Source organism: Oncorhynchus keta, chromosome 20 (genome assembly GCF_023373465.1).
Source record: "Oncorhynchus keta strain PuntledgeMale-10-30-2019 chromosome 20, Oket_V2, whole genome shotgun sequence".
Taxonomy (NCBI): Eukaryota; Metazoa; Chordata; class Actinopteri; order Salmoniformes; family Salmonidae; genus Oncorhynchus; species Oncorhynchus keta.
This window is the reverse complement of record NC_068440.1, coordinates 41,912,461-41,930,741: the sequence shown is the minus strand read 5'-3', so window position 1 is coordinate 41,930,741 and position 18,281 is coordinate 41,912,461. Positions and strand designations below refer to the sequence as shown.

The following is an 18,281-nucleotide window of genomic DNA, read 5'->3' as shown; positions in this document are numbered from 1 at the left end:
ACAGACGCAGGAGAACACATCTGGCTCTTCAACATTGACAAAGCATAGCTGCAAATAGTCAATATACCCCGTTCATTCTACCTCCCTGTTCAGGAGCATCAACATTCCGTCACATGCCAAGCCTCCATGCACGGAAATACAAACAAACTTCCTGTAATTCCATCCACTTGTTCTTCTAGCTCAGTTTAGAGCTCCTTTAACGCCTGATTGTCGTAGAATGTATGCACACATGAGTCGCTTTGGATAAAAGCGTCTGCTAAATGCATATATTATTATTATTCTCCTTTCTGATTGTCAGCCTCTCGTCTATGTCTCTCACACACTCACACACATGCTTCTTCCCACTAAACCACTCTCATCAAACCCTGTGCTGACAATCAATTTTTGCTTGAATGAAGACATCAACACTCCACAACCATCCATCCAGCTCCAAGGTGAAGTTTCCCCTGGGTACAGATCTAGGATCAGCTTCCCCTTCCCTAATCCTAACCTTAACCATTAGTGGGGGAAATGCTAAACTGAACCAAGATCAGCGTCTAGGAGCAACTTCACCCTACTCCCATTCAATCCATCTGGGTGTGCTAAGGTCATCCTTCTGACGAGGACTCTATGTCATGACGTCACCCAGCTCAACTCACTCACAAAGACCATCATCCCATTTCAGCAGAGATGCTCTACCTGATACATAAAACAATTTCCTTTAACAGTCCTGTTGCTTAACTTTACAGTCCTGTTGCTTTACTTTACAGTCCTGTTTCTTTACTTTACAGTCCTGTTGCTTTACAGTCCTGTTGCTTTACTTTACAGTCCTGTTGCTTTACTTTACAGTCCTGTTGCTTTACTTTACAGTCCTGTTGCTTTACTTTACAGTCCTGTTTCTTTACTTTACAGTCCTGTTGCTTTACTTTACAGTCCTGTTGCTTTACTTTACAGTCCTGTTGCTTTACTTTACAGTCCTGTTGCTTTACTTTACAGTCCTGTTGCTTTACTTTACAGTCCTGTTGCTTTACTTTACAGTCCTGTTGCTTTACTTTACAGTCCTGTTTCTTTACTTTACAGTCCTGTTGCTTTACTTTACAGTCCTGTTGCTTAACGTTACAGTCCTGTTGCTTTACTTTACAGTCCTGTTGCTTTACTTTACAGTCCTGTTGCTTTACTTTACAGTCCTGTTTCTTTACTTTACAGTCCTGTTGCTTTACTTTACAGTCCTGTTTCTTTACATTACAGTCCTGTTGCTTTACTTTACAGTCCTGTTGCTTTACTTTACAGTCCTGTTGCTTTACTTTACAGTCCTGTTTCTTTACTTTACAGTCCTGTTGCTTTACTTTACAGTCCTGTTGCTTAACTTTACAGTCCTGTTGCTTTACTTTACAGTCCTGTTGCTTAACTTTACAGCCCTGTTGCTTTACTTTACAATCCCGTTGCTTCACTTTACAGTCCTGTTGCTTCACTTTACAGTCCTGTTGCTTTACTTTACAGTCCTGTTGCTTTACTTTACAGTCCTGTTGCTTTACTTTACAGTCCTGTTGCTTTACTTTACAGTCCTGTTGCTTTACTTTACAGTCCTGTTGCTTTACTTTACAGTCCTGTTGCTTTACTTTACAGTCCTGTTGCTTTACTTTACAGTCCTGTTGCTTTAATTTACAGTCCTGTTGCTTTACTTTACAGTATTGTTGCTTTACTTTACAGTCCTGTTGCTTAACTTTACAGTCATGTTGCTTTACTTTACAGTCCTGTTGCCTTACTTTACAGTCCTGTTGATTTACTTTACAGTCCTGTTGCTTTACTTTAACAGTCCTGTTGCTTTACTTTACAGTCCTGTTGGTTTACTTTACAGTCCTGTTGCTTTACAGTCCTGTTGCTTTACTTTACAGTCATGTTGCTTTACTTTACAGTCCTCCTGTTGCTTTACTTTACAGTCCTGTTGCTTTACTTTACAGTCCTGTTGCTTTACTTTACAGTCCTGTTGCTTTACTTTACAGTCCTGTTGCTTTACTTTACAGTCATGTTGCTTAACTTTACAGTCCTGTTGCTTTACTTTACAGTCCTGTTGCTTAACTTTACAGTCCTCCTGTTGCTTAACTTTACAGTCCTGTTGCTTTACTTTACAGTCCTGTTGCTTTACTTTACAGTCCTGTTTCTTTACATTACAGTCCTGTTGCTTTACTTTACAGTCCTGTTGCTTTACTTTACAGTCCTGTTGCTTTACTTTACAGTCCTGATTCTTTACTTTACAGTTCCGTTGCTTTACTTTACAGTCCTGTTGCTTAACTTTACAGTCCTGTTGCTTTACTTTACAGTCCTGTTGCTTAACTTTACAGCGCTGTTGCTTTACTTTACAATCCCGTTGCTTAACTTTACAGTCCTGTTGCTTTACTTTACAGTCCTGTTGCTTCACTTTACAGTCCTGTTGCTTTACTTTACAGTCCTGTTGCTTTACTTTACAGTCCTGTTGCTTTACTTTACAGTCCTGTTGCTTTACTTTACAGTCCTGTTGCTTTACTTTACAGTCCTGTTGCTTTACTTTACAGTCCTGTTGCTTTACTTTACAGTCCTGTTGCTTTACTTTACAGTCCTGTTGCTTTACTTTACAGTCCTGTTGCTTTACTTTACAGTCCTGTTGCTTTACTTTACAGTCCTGTTGCTTTACTTTAACAGTCCTGTTGCTTTACTTTACAGTCCTGTTGCTTTAATTTACAGTCCTGTTGCTTTACTTTACAGTCCTGTTGTCTTACTTTACAGTCCTGTTGATTTACTTTACAGTCCTGTTGCTTTACTTTAACAGTCCTGTTCGTTTACTTTACAGTCCTGTTGCTTTACAGTCCTGTTGCTTCACTTTAACAGTCCTGTTGCTTTACTTTACAGTCATGTTGCTTTACTTTACAGTCCTGTTGCTTCACTTTACAGTCCTCCTGTTGCTTTACTTTACAGTCCTGTTGCTTTACTTTACAGTCCTGTTGCTTTACTTTACAGTCCTGTTGCTTTACTTTACAGTCATGTTGCTTCACTTTAACAGTCATGTTGCTTAACTTTACAGTCCTGTTGCTTTACTTTACAGTCCTGTTGCTTAACTTTACAGTCCTGTTGCTTTACTTTACAGTCATGTTGTTTCACTTTAACAGTCATGTTGCTTAACTTCACAGTCCTGTTGCTTTACTTTACAGTCCTGTTGCTTTACTTTACAGTCATGTTGTTTCACTTTAACAGTCATGTTGCTTTACTTTACAGTCCTGTTGCTTCACTATAACAGTATTGGTGCTTTCAATTAAGCCAGTTTTTCTGCATGGTCCTTCACAGAAATTATTCAAAACATTTGTGTTCCTGGTACCAAAGAAACCCAACGTTTGACCATGTAAATGTAAGAATACACCAGGTGGACTGTAAAGTAAAATGAACCAACGTAACAATGTCTGACCACTTCTGCAACTCAGCATATATCAATGCTTGGGTTTTCTACTGACAGGTAATTGTGCCACAACTCGAGTGAAGTAGAATTTACAGGTGTCCCTAATAACAAATAACTACACATTCTTCAATAGCTGACATATGACCTTTGGCCCTTCTGTCTGATCTTTGAATGAATAATAAACATCACATAGTTCAAGCAATACATATCATTTCAAAGACAAATCACACTACTACTATACTTTTGGAGAAAAGCAATATGTCATCTCTGTTCCTTTAGCAATAATGGCATCCATTCGGACACACTGGGAAAACACCTTATATACTTATGAAAAGGAGCAGTCTCTTTATATTAGGGTACACATATAGTACCAGTCAACAGTTTGGACACACCTACTCATTGCAGGGTTTTTCGTTATTTTTTTAAATGACTGTTTTCTACATTGTATAATAATATTTAAGACATCAAAACTATGCAATAACACATACGGAATCATGTAGCAACCAAAAAAAGTGTTAAACAAATCAAAATATAATTTTTGTATTTGAGATTCTTCAAAGTAGCCACCCTTTTGCCTTGATGACAGCTTTGCAGACTCGTTTGACCTTTGACTGGTACTATACATTCACACTCTTCCTCTTTTCAAACTTCTCAAGTTCTGTTGTGAAAATTGTGTAGCTACTAGCTACTCAATATATATATATGGGAGCCATACAACCTCATATGAGTTCCCAAACATGTCAATCACAAAATATCTAGAGAGACATTTTCAATAGTTCAATGGGACTAAAGATCCAGCTGTTCTTCTTGTTTTCATTTAAACAGTTTTAAAGTTATTTCAATAGAAGTTTCGTTGCTTTTGTCTTTTTCCTTTCCTCTCCTCTTTCCAATAAACATATTTGTGTTTCTATCAGCGGTCACTCATGCATTTCGTTGAAGAAAACAAATACAAATACATCATGCCAGCTGTCCACATAATATATATATATATACATATATATATATATATATATATATATATATATATAAATAAAGTACATTTAAAACTACTTCATAAACATGACAGTACATTATTCACTGATTGAGAGAAAAAGTGCTCCATAGCCCTGACTAAATATAACAATCAACACTAACGGTAAAGTGCTGACAAAACTGTGAGATAAGACATTTGATAAGAATATTCTTGAACAGAGTTTAAAGTGTTCCTGGAATGTCTTTGTCTGTCTCTCTCCACAGCAGGTTCCAATGGCCAGTGTCTGCAGAATCTCTCTCAACAGCAAGTTCCAATGGCCAGTATCTACAGAATCTCTCTCAACAGCAGGTTCCAATGGCCAGTGTCTCCAGAATCTCTCTCAACAGCAGGTTCCAATGGCCAGTATCTACAGAATCTCTCTCAACAGCAGGTTCCAATGGCCAGTGTCTACAGAATCTCTCTCAACAGCAGGTTCCAATGGCCAGTGTCTACAGAATCTCTCTCAACAGCAGGTTCCAATGGCCAGTGTCTACAGAATCTCTCTCAACAGCAGGTTCCAATGGCCAGTGTCTACAGAATCTCTCTCAACAGCAGGTTCCAATGGCCAGTATCTACAGAATCTCTCTCAACAGCAGGTTCCAATGGCCAGTATCTACAGAATCTCTCTCAACAGCAGGTTCCAATGGCCAGTGTTTCCAGAATCTCTCTCAACAGCAGGTTCCAATGGCCAGTGTCTACAGAATCTCTCTCCACAGCAGGTTCCAATGGCCAGTATCTACAGAATCTCTCTCCACAGCAGGTTCCAATGGCCAGTGTCTCCAGAATCTCTCTCCACAGCAGGTTCCAATGGCCAGTATCTACAGAATCTCTCTCAACAGCAGGTTCCAATGGCCAGTGTCTCCAGAATCTCTCTCAACAGCAGGTTCCAATGGCCAGAGTCTACAGAATCTCTCTCAACAGCAGGTTCCAATGGCCAGTGTCTCCAGAATCTCTCTCAACAGCAGGTTCCAATGGCCAGAGTCTACAGAATCTCTCTCAACAGCAGGTTCCAATGGCCAGAGTCTACAGAATATCTCTCAACAGCAGGTTCTAATGGCCAGTGTCTACAGAATCTCTCTCAACAGCAGGTTCCAATGGCCAGTGTCTCCAGAATCTCTCTCCACAACAGGTTCCAATGGCCGGTATCTACAGAACCACTAAAGATTGTTTACGGTATGCCAGCCTTCATCTTAAATGGGCATGTTTGGTCTCAATGATATTCCTCCTGGTCACAAAATAAAAGCTACTACGTAAAGAATTCATTATTTGTTGCGTATGCAATGGCGCCATGAAAGCATGTGATAAATTTAACTCTGAACTGAAATTCAGTCAATCAACAGCGATAACAACATTCGTTGAAATATTTTTCACGATGGAAGTTTGGTCAACTAGCATAGGACATTAGAAACATTGAGTACATTTACATGCACACAAATAATGTGATATTTAATTTTTTGTTTTATTTAACTAGGCAAGTCAGTTAAGAAGAAATTCTTATTTTCAATGACAGCCTAGGAACAGTGGGTTAACTGCCTTGTTCAGGGGGCGACATTATTTTTTACCTCGTCAGCTCGGGGATTCAATCCAGCAACCTTTCAGTTACTGGCCCAACGGTCTAACCACTAGGCTACCTGCTCTAACCACTAGGCTACCTGCTCTAACCACTAGACTTCCTGCCTCTAACCACTAGGCTACCTGCCTCTAACCACTAGACTACCTGCCTCTAACCACTAGACTACCTGCTCTAACCACTAGGCTACCTGCTCTAACCACTAGGCTACCTGCTCTAACCACTAGGCTACCTGCTCTAACCACTAGAATACCTGCTCTAACCACTAGACTACCTGCTCTAACCCCTAGGCTACCCGCTCTAACCACTAGGCTACCTGCCTCTAACCACTAGGCTACCTGCCTCTAACCACTAGGCTACCTGCTCTAACCACTAGACTACTTGCTCTAACCACTAGACTACCTGCCTCTAACCACTAGGCTACCTGCCTCTAACCACTAGGCTATCTGGTCTAACCACTAGACTACCTGCCTCTATCCCCTAGGCAACCTGCTCTAACCACTAGGCTACCTGCCTCTAACCACTAGGCTACCTGCTCTAACCACTAGACTACCTGCCTCTAACCACTAGGCTACCTGCCTCTAACCACTAGGCTACCTGCCTCTAACCACTAGACTACCTGCCTCTAACCACTAGGCTACCTGCCTCTAACCACTAGGCTACCTGCTCTAACCACTAGACTACCTGCCTCTAACCCCTAGGCTACCTGCTCTAACCACTAGACTACCTGCCTCTAACCACTAGCCTACCTGCTCTAACCACTAGACTACCTGCCTCTAACCACTAGGCTACCTGCTCTAACCACTAGGCTACCTGCCTCTAACCACTAGGCTACCTGCTCTAACCACTAGACTACCTGCTCTAACCACTAGACTACCTGCTCTAACCACTAGACTACCTGCTCTAACCACTAGACTACCTGCCTCTATCCCCTAGGCTACCTGCCTCTAACCACTAGGCTACCTGCCTCTAACCACTAGACTACCTGCTCTAACCACTAGACTACCTGCCTCTAACCACTAGGCTACCTGCCTCTAACCACTAGGCTACCTGCTCTAACCACTAGACTACCTGCCTCTAACCACTAGGCTACCTGCCTCTAACCACTAGGCTACCTGCTCTAACCACTAGACTACCTGCCTCTAACCCCTAGGCTACCTGCTCTAACCACTAGACTACCTGCCTCTAACCACTAGCCTACCTGCTCTAACCACTAGACTACCTGCCTCTAACCACTAGGCTACCTGCTCTAACCACTAGACTACCTGCCTCTAACCACTAGGCTACCTGCTCTAACCACTAGACTACCTGCTCTAACCACTAGACTACCTGCTCTAACCACTAGACTACCTGCTCTAACCACTAGACTACCTGCCTCTATCCCCTAGGCTACCTGCCTCTAACCACTAGGCTACCTGCCTCTAACCACTAGACTACCTGCTCTAACCACTAGGCTACCTGCCTCTAACCAACAGACTACCTGCTCTATCCCCTAGGCTACCTGCCTCTAACCACTAGGCTACCTGCCTCTAACCACTAGGCTACCTGCTCTAACCACTAGCCTACCTGCCTCTATCCCCTAGGCTACCTGCTCCTTTTACGTATGAGTGAACACAGAAAAAAAAACGGACATTTTATGTATCATCTTAGAACTGGTTTTGACATACAAACGCTCAGAATCAAATAGGTTTTTGCAAAAATAACCCGGTTGCTCTGGTAGAACGATTATTTGGATTGGAAATGTTCCTGTTTTTATCAAATTGTTCTTCTTACAAAGCATGTAAACATTCTGTACCTCAGTTGGTAGAGCATGGTGCTTGTAACGCCAGGGTAGTGGGTTCGATTCCCGGGACCACCCATACGTAGAATGTATGCACACATGACTGTAAGTCGCTTTGGATAAAAGCGTCCGCTAAATGGCATATATTATTATTATTATATTATTTAAACAAACTATTATATTAATCTGACTTATTCACAATAATCACATTATTGTGTGCGTGTAGCAGCAATCAATAAGAATTTAGAGAGAGGTTGATTTAAGAAGAGGTATAAGAGATCGGTGTGTCCAGATCCCATGATGATACGCGAAACTGTTGACCAGGAGAAATGTCCATATCAGCAAATGAGATCACAATACACCTTGAGTTTGAGCTTGTGTAGGAACTAAACAGATGTCATGTACTGGTTGAACAGGAACTAAACAGATGTCATCTACTGGTTGAACAGGAACTAAACAGATGTAATCTACTGGTTGAACAGGAACTAAACAGATGTCATCTACTGGTTGAACAGGAACTAAACAGATGTCATCTACTGGTTGAACAGGAACTAAACAGATGTCATCTACTGGTTGAACAGGAACTAAACAGATGTAATCTACTGGTTGAACAGGAACTAAACAGATGTAATCTACTGGTTGAACAGGAACTAAACAGATGTCATCTACTGGTTGAACAGGAACTAAACAGATGTCATCTGCTGGTTGAACAGGAACTAAACAGACGCCATCTACTGGTTGTTGAAGGTACTTGATAATACAATATATATCTGTGCTGCTGGGGTTTACATTGCTGAGAGAACAGTGACGTGACCACATAACCTCAGGGGCTAAAGTGTAATGTTGACCCAGGTGCCAGTCACTACCCATTAATCAGACACCGGCCTATGTGTTTTTGGGGGACATCCATGCGTGGGTGTGTCCTGGGAGGGAGATCCTACCACAAACATCAGAAAGACTTCTATCTTACCAATGCTTCCCACTTCCTAATTACGGTCAGAAACAGGAAGTGAAACTTAAACAGGAAATCAAGAGGAAGTTGATCCAAAAGGTGCTGGTCTGTACAGTAGACATGTTGTGGGGCTGAAGCAAACAGTATCGCCTCTGGGATATGAAGTCCAGTGTGGTTCGCACTAACAGGGTCTACAATGACCGACGACTATAGCCCAGACTACCCAGAAGCCTTTGAGTTCAACGCTCTTGAGGAAGGAGGAGAATGATTCCTGTCAGTTTGTCAGTTGGTCCTCCTGTGTCCCACAATGCCGCTTGTTTTACGAGAGATTGCTGGTAGGTTTGGAATTTGTTTGTTCTGTATGGAAACGATGTCCCTCCATCTCCTAAAACTCGAGTGTTACGTTCTTCATGTTCTTTAGACAGTGACTGATTAGCTGAATAAATAAAGTAGCATCTATATATCTGATTAGAGTCTTAAAGGCAAGCAAAAAAACAAAACAAAACAAAACTTTCAAATGTCTCAATAAGGGTAGCAAGCAAACGTGTAGGATGCAGCCAACACACACATGAACACACATCTCTATATTTTATCTATCTAACATCTATATACTTATTACCTCTGACTTGTGGAAATGAGAAGATTAGCGCTGCTATCTCACGTAATAATAGTGATTATGTAAACATCCTGTCGATTTGTGTTTAATAACGTGGCCTTTCTTTCTCATGTCCAGCCTGTGTGTGTTTAGAAGAGCTAAAACACAATGTTTACATTCCTTGTAACTCATAGACTCTGCTACATATCAGTACGTAGATATTGTATTCCATCTAACTCATAGCCTCTGCTACTTATCAGTATGTAGATATTGTATTCCTTCTAACTCAAAGACTCTGCTACTTATCAGTATGTAAATATTGTATTCCTTCTAACTCATAGACTCTGCTACATATCAGTACGTAGATATTGTATTCCATCTAACTCATAGACTCTGCTACATATCAGTACGTAGATATTGTATTCCTTCTAACTCATAGACTCAGCTACTTATCAGTACGTAGATATTGTATTCCATCTAACTCATAGACTCTGCTACTTATCAATACGTAGATATTGTATAACTAGCACTCCTGATAGTAACAATAAAAATTGCTTTGGTTTTAAAAAATAAAGTTGTTTTTTCTTCTTAGTTTGGCATAGAGAGTTTAAAAACTGGTTTCGGAATGACCTGACCCTGGGATGAGAAGTAGTGCCTTGGCTTGTGTCCCAAATGGCACCGTTTATGGCACCCTTAATGGCACCCTTAATGGCACCCTTAATGGCACCCTTTATGGCACCCTTAATGGCACCCTTAATGGCACCCTTAATGGCACCCTTAATGGCACCCTTAATGGCACCATTAATGGCACCCTTAATGGCACCCTTAATGGCACCCTTTTCCCTTGGCTCTGGTCAGTAGTAGTTAACTATATAGGGAATAGGCTGCCATTTTGGGACATAGCCTTGAAATTCTGGGATCAGGGAATGTCGAATGGGGCATTCACTCAATGGGACAGGGTTTCTGAGAGGGGACAGGGATTCTGAGATGGGACAGGGATTCTGAGATGGGACAGGGATTCTGAGAGGGGACAGGGATTCTGAGACAGGACAGGGATTCTCATAGGGGACAGGGTTTCTGAGAGGGGACAGGGGACAGGGTTTCTGAGAGGGGACAGGGACTCTGAGAGGGGACAGGGATTCTGAGACGGGACAGGGTTTCTGAGAGGGGACAGGGTTTCTGAGAGGGGACAGGGGACAAGGTTTCTGAGAGGGGACAGGGGACAGGGTTTCTGAGAGGGGACAGGGGACAGGGTTTCTGAGAGGGGACAGGGGACAGGGTTTCTGAGAGGGGACAGGGACTCTGAGAGGGGACAGGGATTCTGAGACGGGACAGGGTTTCTGAGAGGGGACAGGGGACAGGGTTTCTGAGACGGGACAGGGTTTCTGAGAGGGGACAGGGTTTCTGAGAGGGGACAGGGGACAGGGTTTCTGAGAGGGGACAGGGGACAGGGTTTCTGAGAGGGGACAGGGACTCTGAGAGGGGACAGGGATTCTGAGACGGGACAGGGTTTCTGAGAGGGGACAGGGTTTCTGAGAGGGGACAGGGGACAGGGTTTCTGAGAGGGGACAGGGGACAGGGTTTCTGAGAGGGGACAGAGACTCTGAGAGGGGACAGGGATTCTGAGACGGGACAGGGTTTCTGAGAGGGGACAGGGTTTCTGAGAGGGGACAGGGGACAGGGATTCTGAGATGGGACAGGGATTCTGAGACGGGACAGGGATTCTGAGAGGGGACAGGGATTTTGAGAGGGGACAGGGATTCTGAGAGGGGACAGGGATTCTGAGAGGGGACAGGGATTCTGAGAGGGGACAGGGATTCTGAGAGGGGACAGGGATTCTGAGAGGGGACAGGGATTCTGAGATGGGACAGGGATTCTGAGAGGGGACAGGGGACAGGGATTCTGAAATGGGACAGGGGGCAGGAGACAGGGGACAGGGATTCTGAAATGGGACAGGGGGCAGGGGACAGGGATTCTGAAATGGGACAGGGATTCTGAAATGGGACAGGGATGGGACAGGGATTCTGAGAGGGGACAGGGATTCTGAGAGGGGACAGGGATTCTGAGAGGGGACAGGGATTCTGAGAGGTGACAGGGATTCTGAGATGGGACAGTGGACAGGGATTCTGAGATGGGACAGGGGACAGGGATTCTGAGATGGGACAGGAGGCAGGGGACAGGGGATAGGGATTCTGAAATGGGACAGGGGGCAGGGGAAAGGGGACAGGGATTCTGAAATGGGACAGGGGGCAGGGGACAGGGATTCTGGAAAGGGACAGGGGGCAGGGGACAGGGATTCTGAGACGGGGCAGGGGGCAGGGGACAGGGATATTGGGCAGTAAGTAACGCTACTATAATGCTATGCTCTGGTAAATCATGTTATCTGACGTAGTTATGGGGATGGATCTGAGGATCTGTGTGTGTGTGTGTGTGTGTGTACTATATAGTTCTCTCTGTCTAGCTACAGGAGGGGCTGGTGGCACAGCTCTCCAGTGAGGACTGGGACAGTCGTCGTGTGAGGGGTCCGATATCAGCCAGAGACGAGGTGGGGAACAGCTTGTACCATCCGCTCACCGTGGCACCAAGGTCCAACTCATCCAGCATGATCTGAGCCATGCCCATGAAGCACTTGTGGTCCATCCGCCCATAGTCACCCCACACAATCACCTGGGAGAGAGAGAGAGAGAGGGTGGGAGAGAGAGAGGGTGGCAGAGAGAGAGAGAGGGGTGGCAGAGAGAGAGAGAGAGAGAGAGAGAGAGAGAGAGAGAGAGAGAGAGAGAGAGAGAGAGAGAGAGAGAGAGAGAGAGAGAGAGAGAGAGAGAGAGAGAGAGAGAGAGAGAGAGAGATTAAGTCAATGCTTTGATTAGCTAAGCAAAACATTGTATCGCTGCAAGAGATTCAAGAAAATTACAATGCATTATGGAAAGTATTCAGGGCCCTTGTCTTTTTCCACATTTTGTTACGGTACATTCTTATTCTATATTTTTTTATCCCCTCGTAAATCTACACATAATACCCCATAATGACAAAGAAAAAACAGGTTTTTATAGTTTTTGCAAGTGTAAAAAAAAAATGTAAATATCACTTTTGCATAAGTTTGTCTGGGGGCGGCCAGCTCTAGTCTTGGTCGTCCCAAACTTCTTCCATTTAAGAATTATGGAGGCCACTGTGTTCTTGGGGACCTTCAATGCTGCAGAATGTTTTGGAGTCATTCTCTGGATCTGTACCGCGACACAATCCTGTCTCGTGGCTGTACGGACAATTCCTTCGACCTCACGGCTTGATTTTTACTCTGACATGCACTGTCAACTGTGGGACCTTATATAGACAGGTGTGTTGTAAAAACGTCTCAAGAATGATCAATGGAAACAGGATGCACCCGATCTCAATTTAGAGTCTCATAGCAAAGGGTCTGAATACTTATGTAAATAAGGTATTTATGTTTTTTTATTTTAATAGATTCGCAAAAATATCTAAAAAACCTGCTTTCGCTTTGTCATTATGAGGTATTGTGATGTCATTATGGGGTATTGTGATGTCATTATGAGGTATTGTGATGTCATTATGGGGTATTGTGATGTCATTATGGGGTATTGTGATGTCCTTATGGGTTATTGTGATGTCATTATGGGGTATTGTGATGTCCTTATGAGGTATTGTGATGTCATTATGAGGTATTGTGATGTCCTTATGGGGGATATTGTGATGTCATTATGGGGTATTATGATGTCATTATGGGGTATTGTGATGTCATTATGGGGTGATGTCATTATGGGGTATTGTGTGTAGATTGATGAGGTAAATATAATATAATTTATATAACATATAATTTAATCCATTTTAGAATGAGGCTGTAAAGTAGAAAAAAATCCAGGGGTCTGAACACTTTCCGACTGAACTATAAAGTCATTAAATACAGATCTAGTAGTGAAAGAAAATACATCTGGCCATGTAAGATGAACACATGGGGTTCTCAAATCACTAGATCATATTCTATAATGAATATAGGTATTAACCTGGAGGACTTTGGCCTGAGGGCTCTCTTCAAACAGCAGGGCCTGTTGGTAGGACGGGTCTAGAGTCTTCTTCACCACTCGGGTCTTCTTCTTAGCCAGACACGCCCCATTCTCCAACACATACACCTTCACATAGGTCGCTGCAGGAAATTTATGCTGGAAATTAACCTCTGTGACTGGTCAGGATGAACAATAAAGTTTTTTTAATTCAAGTTTGATGTGCGTCAGTGAGATTAGTGTTAATTTAGGGTGAATCACCTACAGATGTTGTTGTGGGGGGGGTGTTTCCTCGTGATTCACCAGAGAGACTTTTGGTACAAAGATACAGCAGAGAACATTACAATGATAATGAAAAAGAAATGGTGGAACGATCCAAAGTGATACGCTACATCCAAAAGAAGATGGAGAGCCTATAGCTGAGGTCCTTCCTCCTCCCTCTACTCATAGGTGATTGGGTAAAACAGGGGACCGCATTAAACAGCTAAACTAAAGGGAACGTTTTGGGATTTTCAAACTACAGGCCACTAAGTACCCTGGTTTAAAGATATGGATTTACAAACTACAGGACACTAAGTACCCTGGTTTAAAGAAAGATATGGATTTCTCAACATTCAAGTAGGGTCTTTGTAGGTTATGTAAGTTTGTATTGTACCTGTGATGAACAATAAAGTTATGTAGTTTTGTTTATGTACCTGGGATGAATAAATGAACAATAAAGTTCTGTAGATTTGTATTGTACCTGTGATTAACAATAAAGTTATGTAGGTTTGTATTGCACCTCAAATGAACAATAAAGTTCCGTAGATTTGTAATTGTACCTGTGATTAACAATAAAGTTATGTAAGTTTGTATTGCACCTCAAATTAACAATAAAGTTCCGTAGGTTTGTAATTGTACTTGTGATTAACAATAAAGTTATGTAGGTTTGTATTGCACCTCAAATGAACAATAAAATTATGTAGGTTTGTAATTGTACCTGTGATTAACAATAAAGTTATTTAGGTTTGTATTGTAGCTGTGATTAACAATAAAGTTATTACGTTTTTTTTGAGTGCCTCGGATCATTAAATGAACAATAAAGTTCTGTAGTTATGTGTTGTACCTGGGATGAACAATACAGTTATGTAGTTATTTATTGTACCTGGGATGTTCTTTGACCCTGGTTTAGGGGTCAGTCCTCTGGCCTGGTTGATCTCCACCTCTAGCTGGCCTCCTCTGTCCACCATACCCACATGGATGTCACCTACAGGAGGAAAACACACACTCTTCATGTTTAGGGGCAGATGATTTTACTTAGCATGTAATCTGGCCAGGAAAAGCTCTGTGCCTAGTTAGAGGCCAGAACCCTTCTCCGGGTGAGTTCAGAGGTCAGAACCCTTCTCCGGGTCAGATCAGAGGCCAGAACCCTTCTCCGGGTGAGATCAGAGGCCAGAACCCTTCTCCAGGTCAGATCAGAGGCCAGAACTCTTCTCCGGCTCAGATCAGGTTACATTCTGGCCATATTATCATGTATCTGATCAGAAAGTGTAGTTTCAGCCTGCAGTACCACTGTTGATCAGCAGGGAGAGACAGAAAGCGTGTTCCACTGTCCTCACAATTATTTACCAAGTAATTTAGGCATAGAATACTCATATTTACATACCTTCATAAAATGTATTAAATATGTAGAGCCATCTCCATATTCATATACCACCTGGTATCTAATGTAGAGCCATCTCCATATTCATATACCACCTGGTATCTAATGTAGAGCCATCTCCATATTCATATACCACCTGGTATCTAATGTAGAGCCATCTCCATATTCATATACCACCTGGTATCTAATGTAGAGCCATCTCCATATTCATATACCACCTGGTATCTAATGTAGAGCCATCTCCATATTCATACACCACCTGGTATCTAATGTAGAGCCATATCCATATTCATACACCACCTGGTATCTAATGTAGAGCCATCTCCATATTCACACACCACCTGGTATCTAATGTAGAGCCATCTCCATATTCATACACCACCTGGTATCTAATGTAGAGCCATCTCCATATTCATATACCACCTGGTATCTAATGTAGAGCCATCTCCATATTCATATACCACCTGGTATCTAATGTAGAGCCATCTCCATATTCACACACCACCTGGTATCTAATGTAGAGCCATCTCCATATTCATACACCACCTGGTATCTAATGTAGAGCCATCTCCATATTCATACACCACCTGGTATCTAAATGTAGAGCCATCTCCATATTCACACACCACCTGGTATCTAATGTAGAGCCATCTCCATATTCATATACCACCTGGTATCTAATGTAGAGCCATCTCCATATTCATATACCACCTGGTATCTAATGTAGAGCCATCTCCATATTCACACACCACCTGGTATCTAATGTAGAGCCATCTCCATATTCATACACCACCTGGTATCTAATGTAGAGCAATCTCCATATTCATACACCACCTGGTATCTAATGTAGAGCCATCTCCATATTCACACACCACCTGGTATCTAATGTAGAGCCATCTCCATATTCATACACCACCTGGTATCTAATGTAGAGCCATCTCCATATTCATATACCACCTGGTATCTAATGTAGAGCCATCTCCATATTCACACACCACCTGGTATCTAATGTAGAGCCATCTCCATATTCATACACCACCTGGTATCTAATGTAGAGCCATCTCCATATTCATATACCACCTGGTATCTAATGTAGAGCCATCTCCATATTCACACACCACCTGGTATCTAATGTAGAGCCATCTCCATATTCATACACCACCTGGTATCTAATGTAGAGCCATCTCCATATTCATATACCACCTGGTATCTAATGTAGAGCCATCTCCATATTCACACACCACCTGGTATCTAATGTAGAGCCATCTCCATATTCATACACCACCTGGTATCTAATGTAGAGCCATCTCCATATTCATATACCACCTGGTATCTAATGTAGAGCCATCTCCATATTCATATACCACCTGGTATCTAATGTAGAGCCATCTCCATATTCATACACCACCTGGTATCTAATGTAGAGCCATCTCCATATTCATACCACCTGGTATCTAATGTAGAGCCATCTCCATATTCACACCACCTGGTATCTAATGTAGAGCCATCTCCATATTCATACACCACCTGGTATCTAATGTAGAGCCATCTCCATATTCATATACCACCTGGTATCTAATGTAGAGCCATCTCCATATTCACACACCACCTGGTATCTAATGTAGAGCCATCTCCATATTCATACACCACCTGGTATCTAATGTAGAGCCATCTCCATATTCATATACCACCTGGTATCTAATGTAGAGCCATCTCCATATTCATACACCACCTGGTATCTAATGTAGAGCCATCTCCATATTCATATACCACCTGGTATCTAATGTAGAGCCATCTCCATATTCATATACCACCTGGTATCTAATGTAGAGCCATCCCCATATTCATACACCACCTGGTATCTAATGTAGAGCCATTTTCATATTCATATACCACCTGGTATCTGACGATCAGCAAACACAGAGGGGGGAGGAGCTATAGTAATGGCGTCTTGGCATATATTATGTTATCACATCACAGAAGCTGTTTTCAGACAGAGAGACTCCAATGATTTGACTTACCCATGGAGGGTGTGGCTAGTGTCTGTCGGCCTACGATCTGGGCGGGGCCTAGTCCATCCAGGAAGTCACTAAACTGGCTCTCTGGACCCATGCGAGTGGGTGGGAAGATAAACCTAGAGAGAGAAAGAGAGAGCGAAAGGAATAGAATGAGTGATTGATGGATGGAATGGTGTGATTTAATGACGTAGGGTAGCAGTAGGGTAGCTGGAGACGGTTCGGGCTACGACAGGGACTGAACCACAGCTGCAGCAGGCCGCTGGGTACAGGCAGGTACAACGCTCACGTGACAGCAGTTACAGAACGAGTAATATATGAGTAGCGTACGTTCCGTCGGAGCTGTTGGAGTTGGTGCTGCCGTCGGTGGACTCCTTGCTGCCCTGTCGCGTGACCCGGTTCCTCATCTCCACAGCGATGCCCGTCTCCGTGCTCCGCCGGATCGTACCGCGCAGCTTCTTCACTCGTTCCTCTGAAGATGAGAGGTCAGAGGTCAGGGGTTAGAAGTTAAACGTTAGGGGTTAGAGGACCGATCAAGACCGTTCTGAAGACTTCTAGTAACTGTATCTGACACTGAGTCACTTTATTATCTCTTCATTCTCTTTATATTCTCTCTGTATTATCTCTATATTCTCTCTATATTTTCTCTTTATTCTCTCTTCATTATCTCTTCATTCTCTATATTCTCTCTATATTCTCTCTATATTGTCCCTATATTCTCTCTATATTCTCTCTATATTCTCTCTTCATTCTCTCTAAATTCTATCTATATTCTCTCTTCATTCTCTCTATATTCTCTATATTTTCTCTCTTCATTCTCTCTATATTCTCTCTATAGTCTCTCTATATTCTCTCTATATTCTCTCTTCATTCTCAATATATTCTCTCTATATTCTCTCTATAGTCTCTCTATAGTCTCTCTATATTCTCTCTATATTCTCTCTATAGTCTCTCTATATTCTCTCTATATTGTCTCTTCATTCTCTCTATATTCTCTCTATATTCTCTCTATATTCTCTCTATATTCTCTCTATATTCTCTATTCTCTCTATATTCTCTCTATATTCTCTCTATATTCTCTCTTCATTCTCTCTATATTCTCTATATTTTCTCTCTTCATTCTCTCTATATTCTCTCTATAGTCTCTCTATATTCTCTCTATATTCTCTCTTCATTCTCAATATATTCTCTCTATATTCTTTCTATAGTCTCTCTATATTCTCTCTATATTGTCTCTTCATTCTCTCTATATTCTCTCTATATTCTCTCTATATTATCTCTATATTCTCTCTATAT

At 42.3% G+C, this 18,281-nt stretch overlaps 2 protein-coding genes across 2 annotated transcripts in view; both read right to left on the bottom strand.

The window, feature by feature from the left end:
• Window positions 1-4,658: 4,658 nt before the first annotated feature.
• On the bottom strand, window positions 4,659-11,693 carry LOC127910104 (keratinocyte proline-rich protein-like). Its single transcript, XM_052473167.1, has 5 exons — window positions 11,681-11,693; window positions 7,555-11,358; window positions 7,168-7,253; window positions 6,652-7,081; window positions 4,659-6,585 (listed from the first exon to the last, which is right to left on the bottom strand). Exons 1-2 carry the CDS (start codon window positions 11,691-11,693, stop codon window positions 10,262-10,264), a joined length of 1,110 nt encoding a protein of 369 aa, XP_052329127.1. The 3' UTR covers window positions 4,659-6,585; window positions 6,652-7,081; window positions 7,168-7,253; window positions 7,555-10,261.
• The window catches only part of LOC118378200 (regulating synaptic membrane exocytosis protein 3-like), a 69,689-nt gene continuing 62,738 nt past the window's right edge, over window positions 11,331-18,281 (bottom strand). The window contains exons 3-7 of the mRNA XM_052472898.1: window positions 17,316-17,457; window positions 16,992-17,104; window positions 14,473-14,574; window positions 13,332-13,471; window positions 11,331-11,982 (exon numbers count right to left, since the gene is read on the bottom strand). Of these exons, the coding sequence (XP_052328858.1) occupies window positions 11,773-11,982; window positions 13,332-13,471; window positions 14,473-14,574; window positions 16,992-17,104; window positions 17,316-17,457 (707 nt within the window). The 3' untranslated portion in view covers window positions 11,331-11,772. The remainder of the gene's footprint in view (window positions 11,983-13,331; window positions 13,472-14,472; window positions 14,575-16,991; window positions 17,105-17,315; window positions 17,458-18,281) is intronic.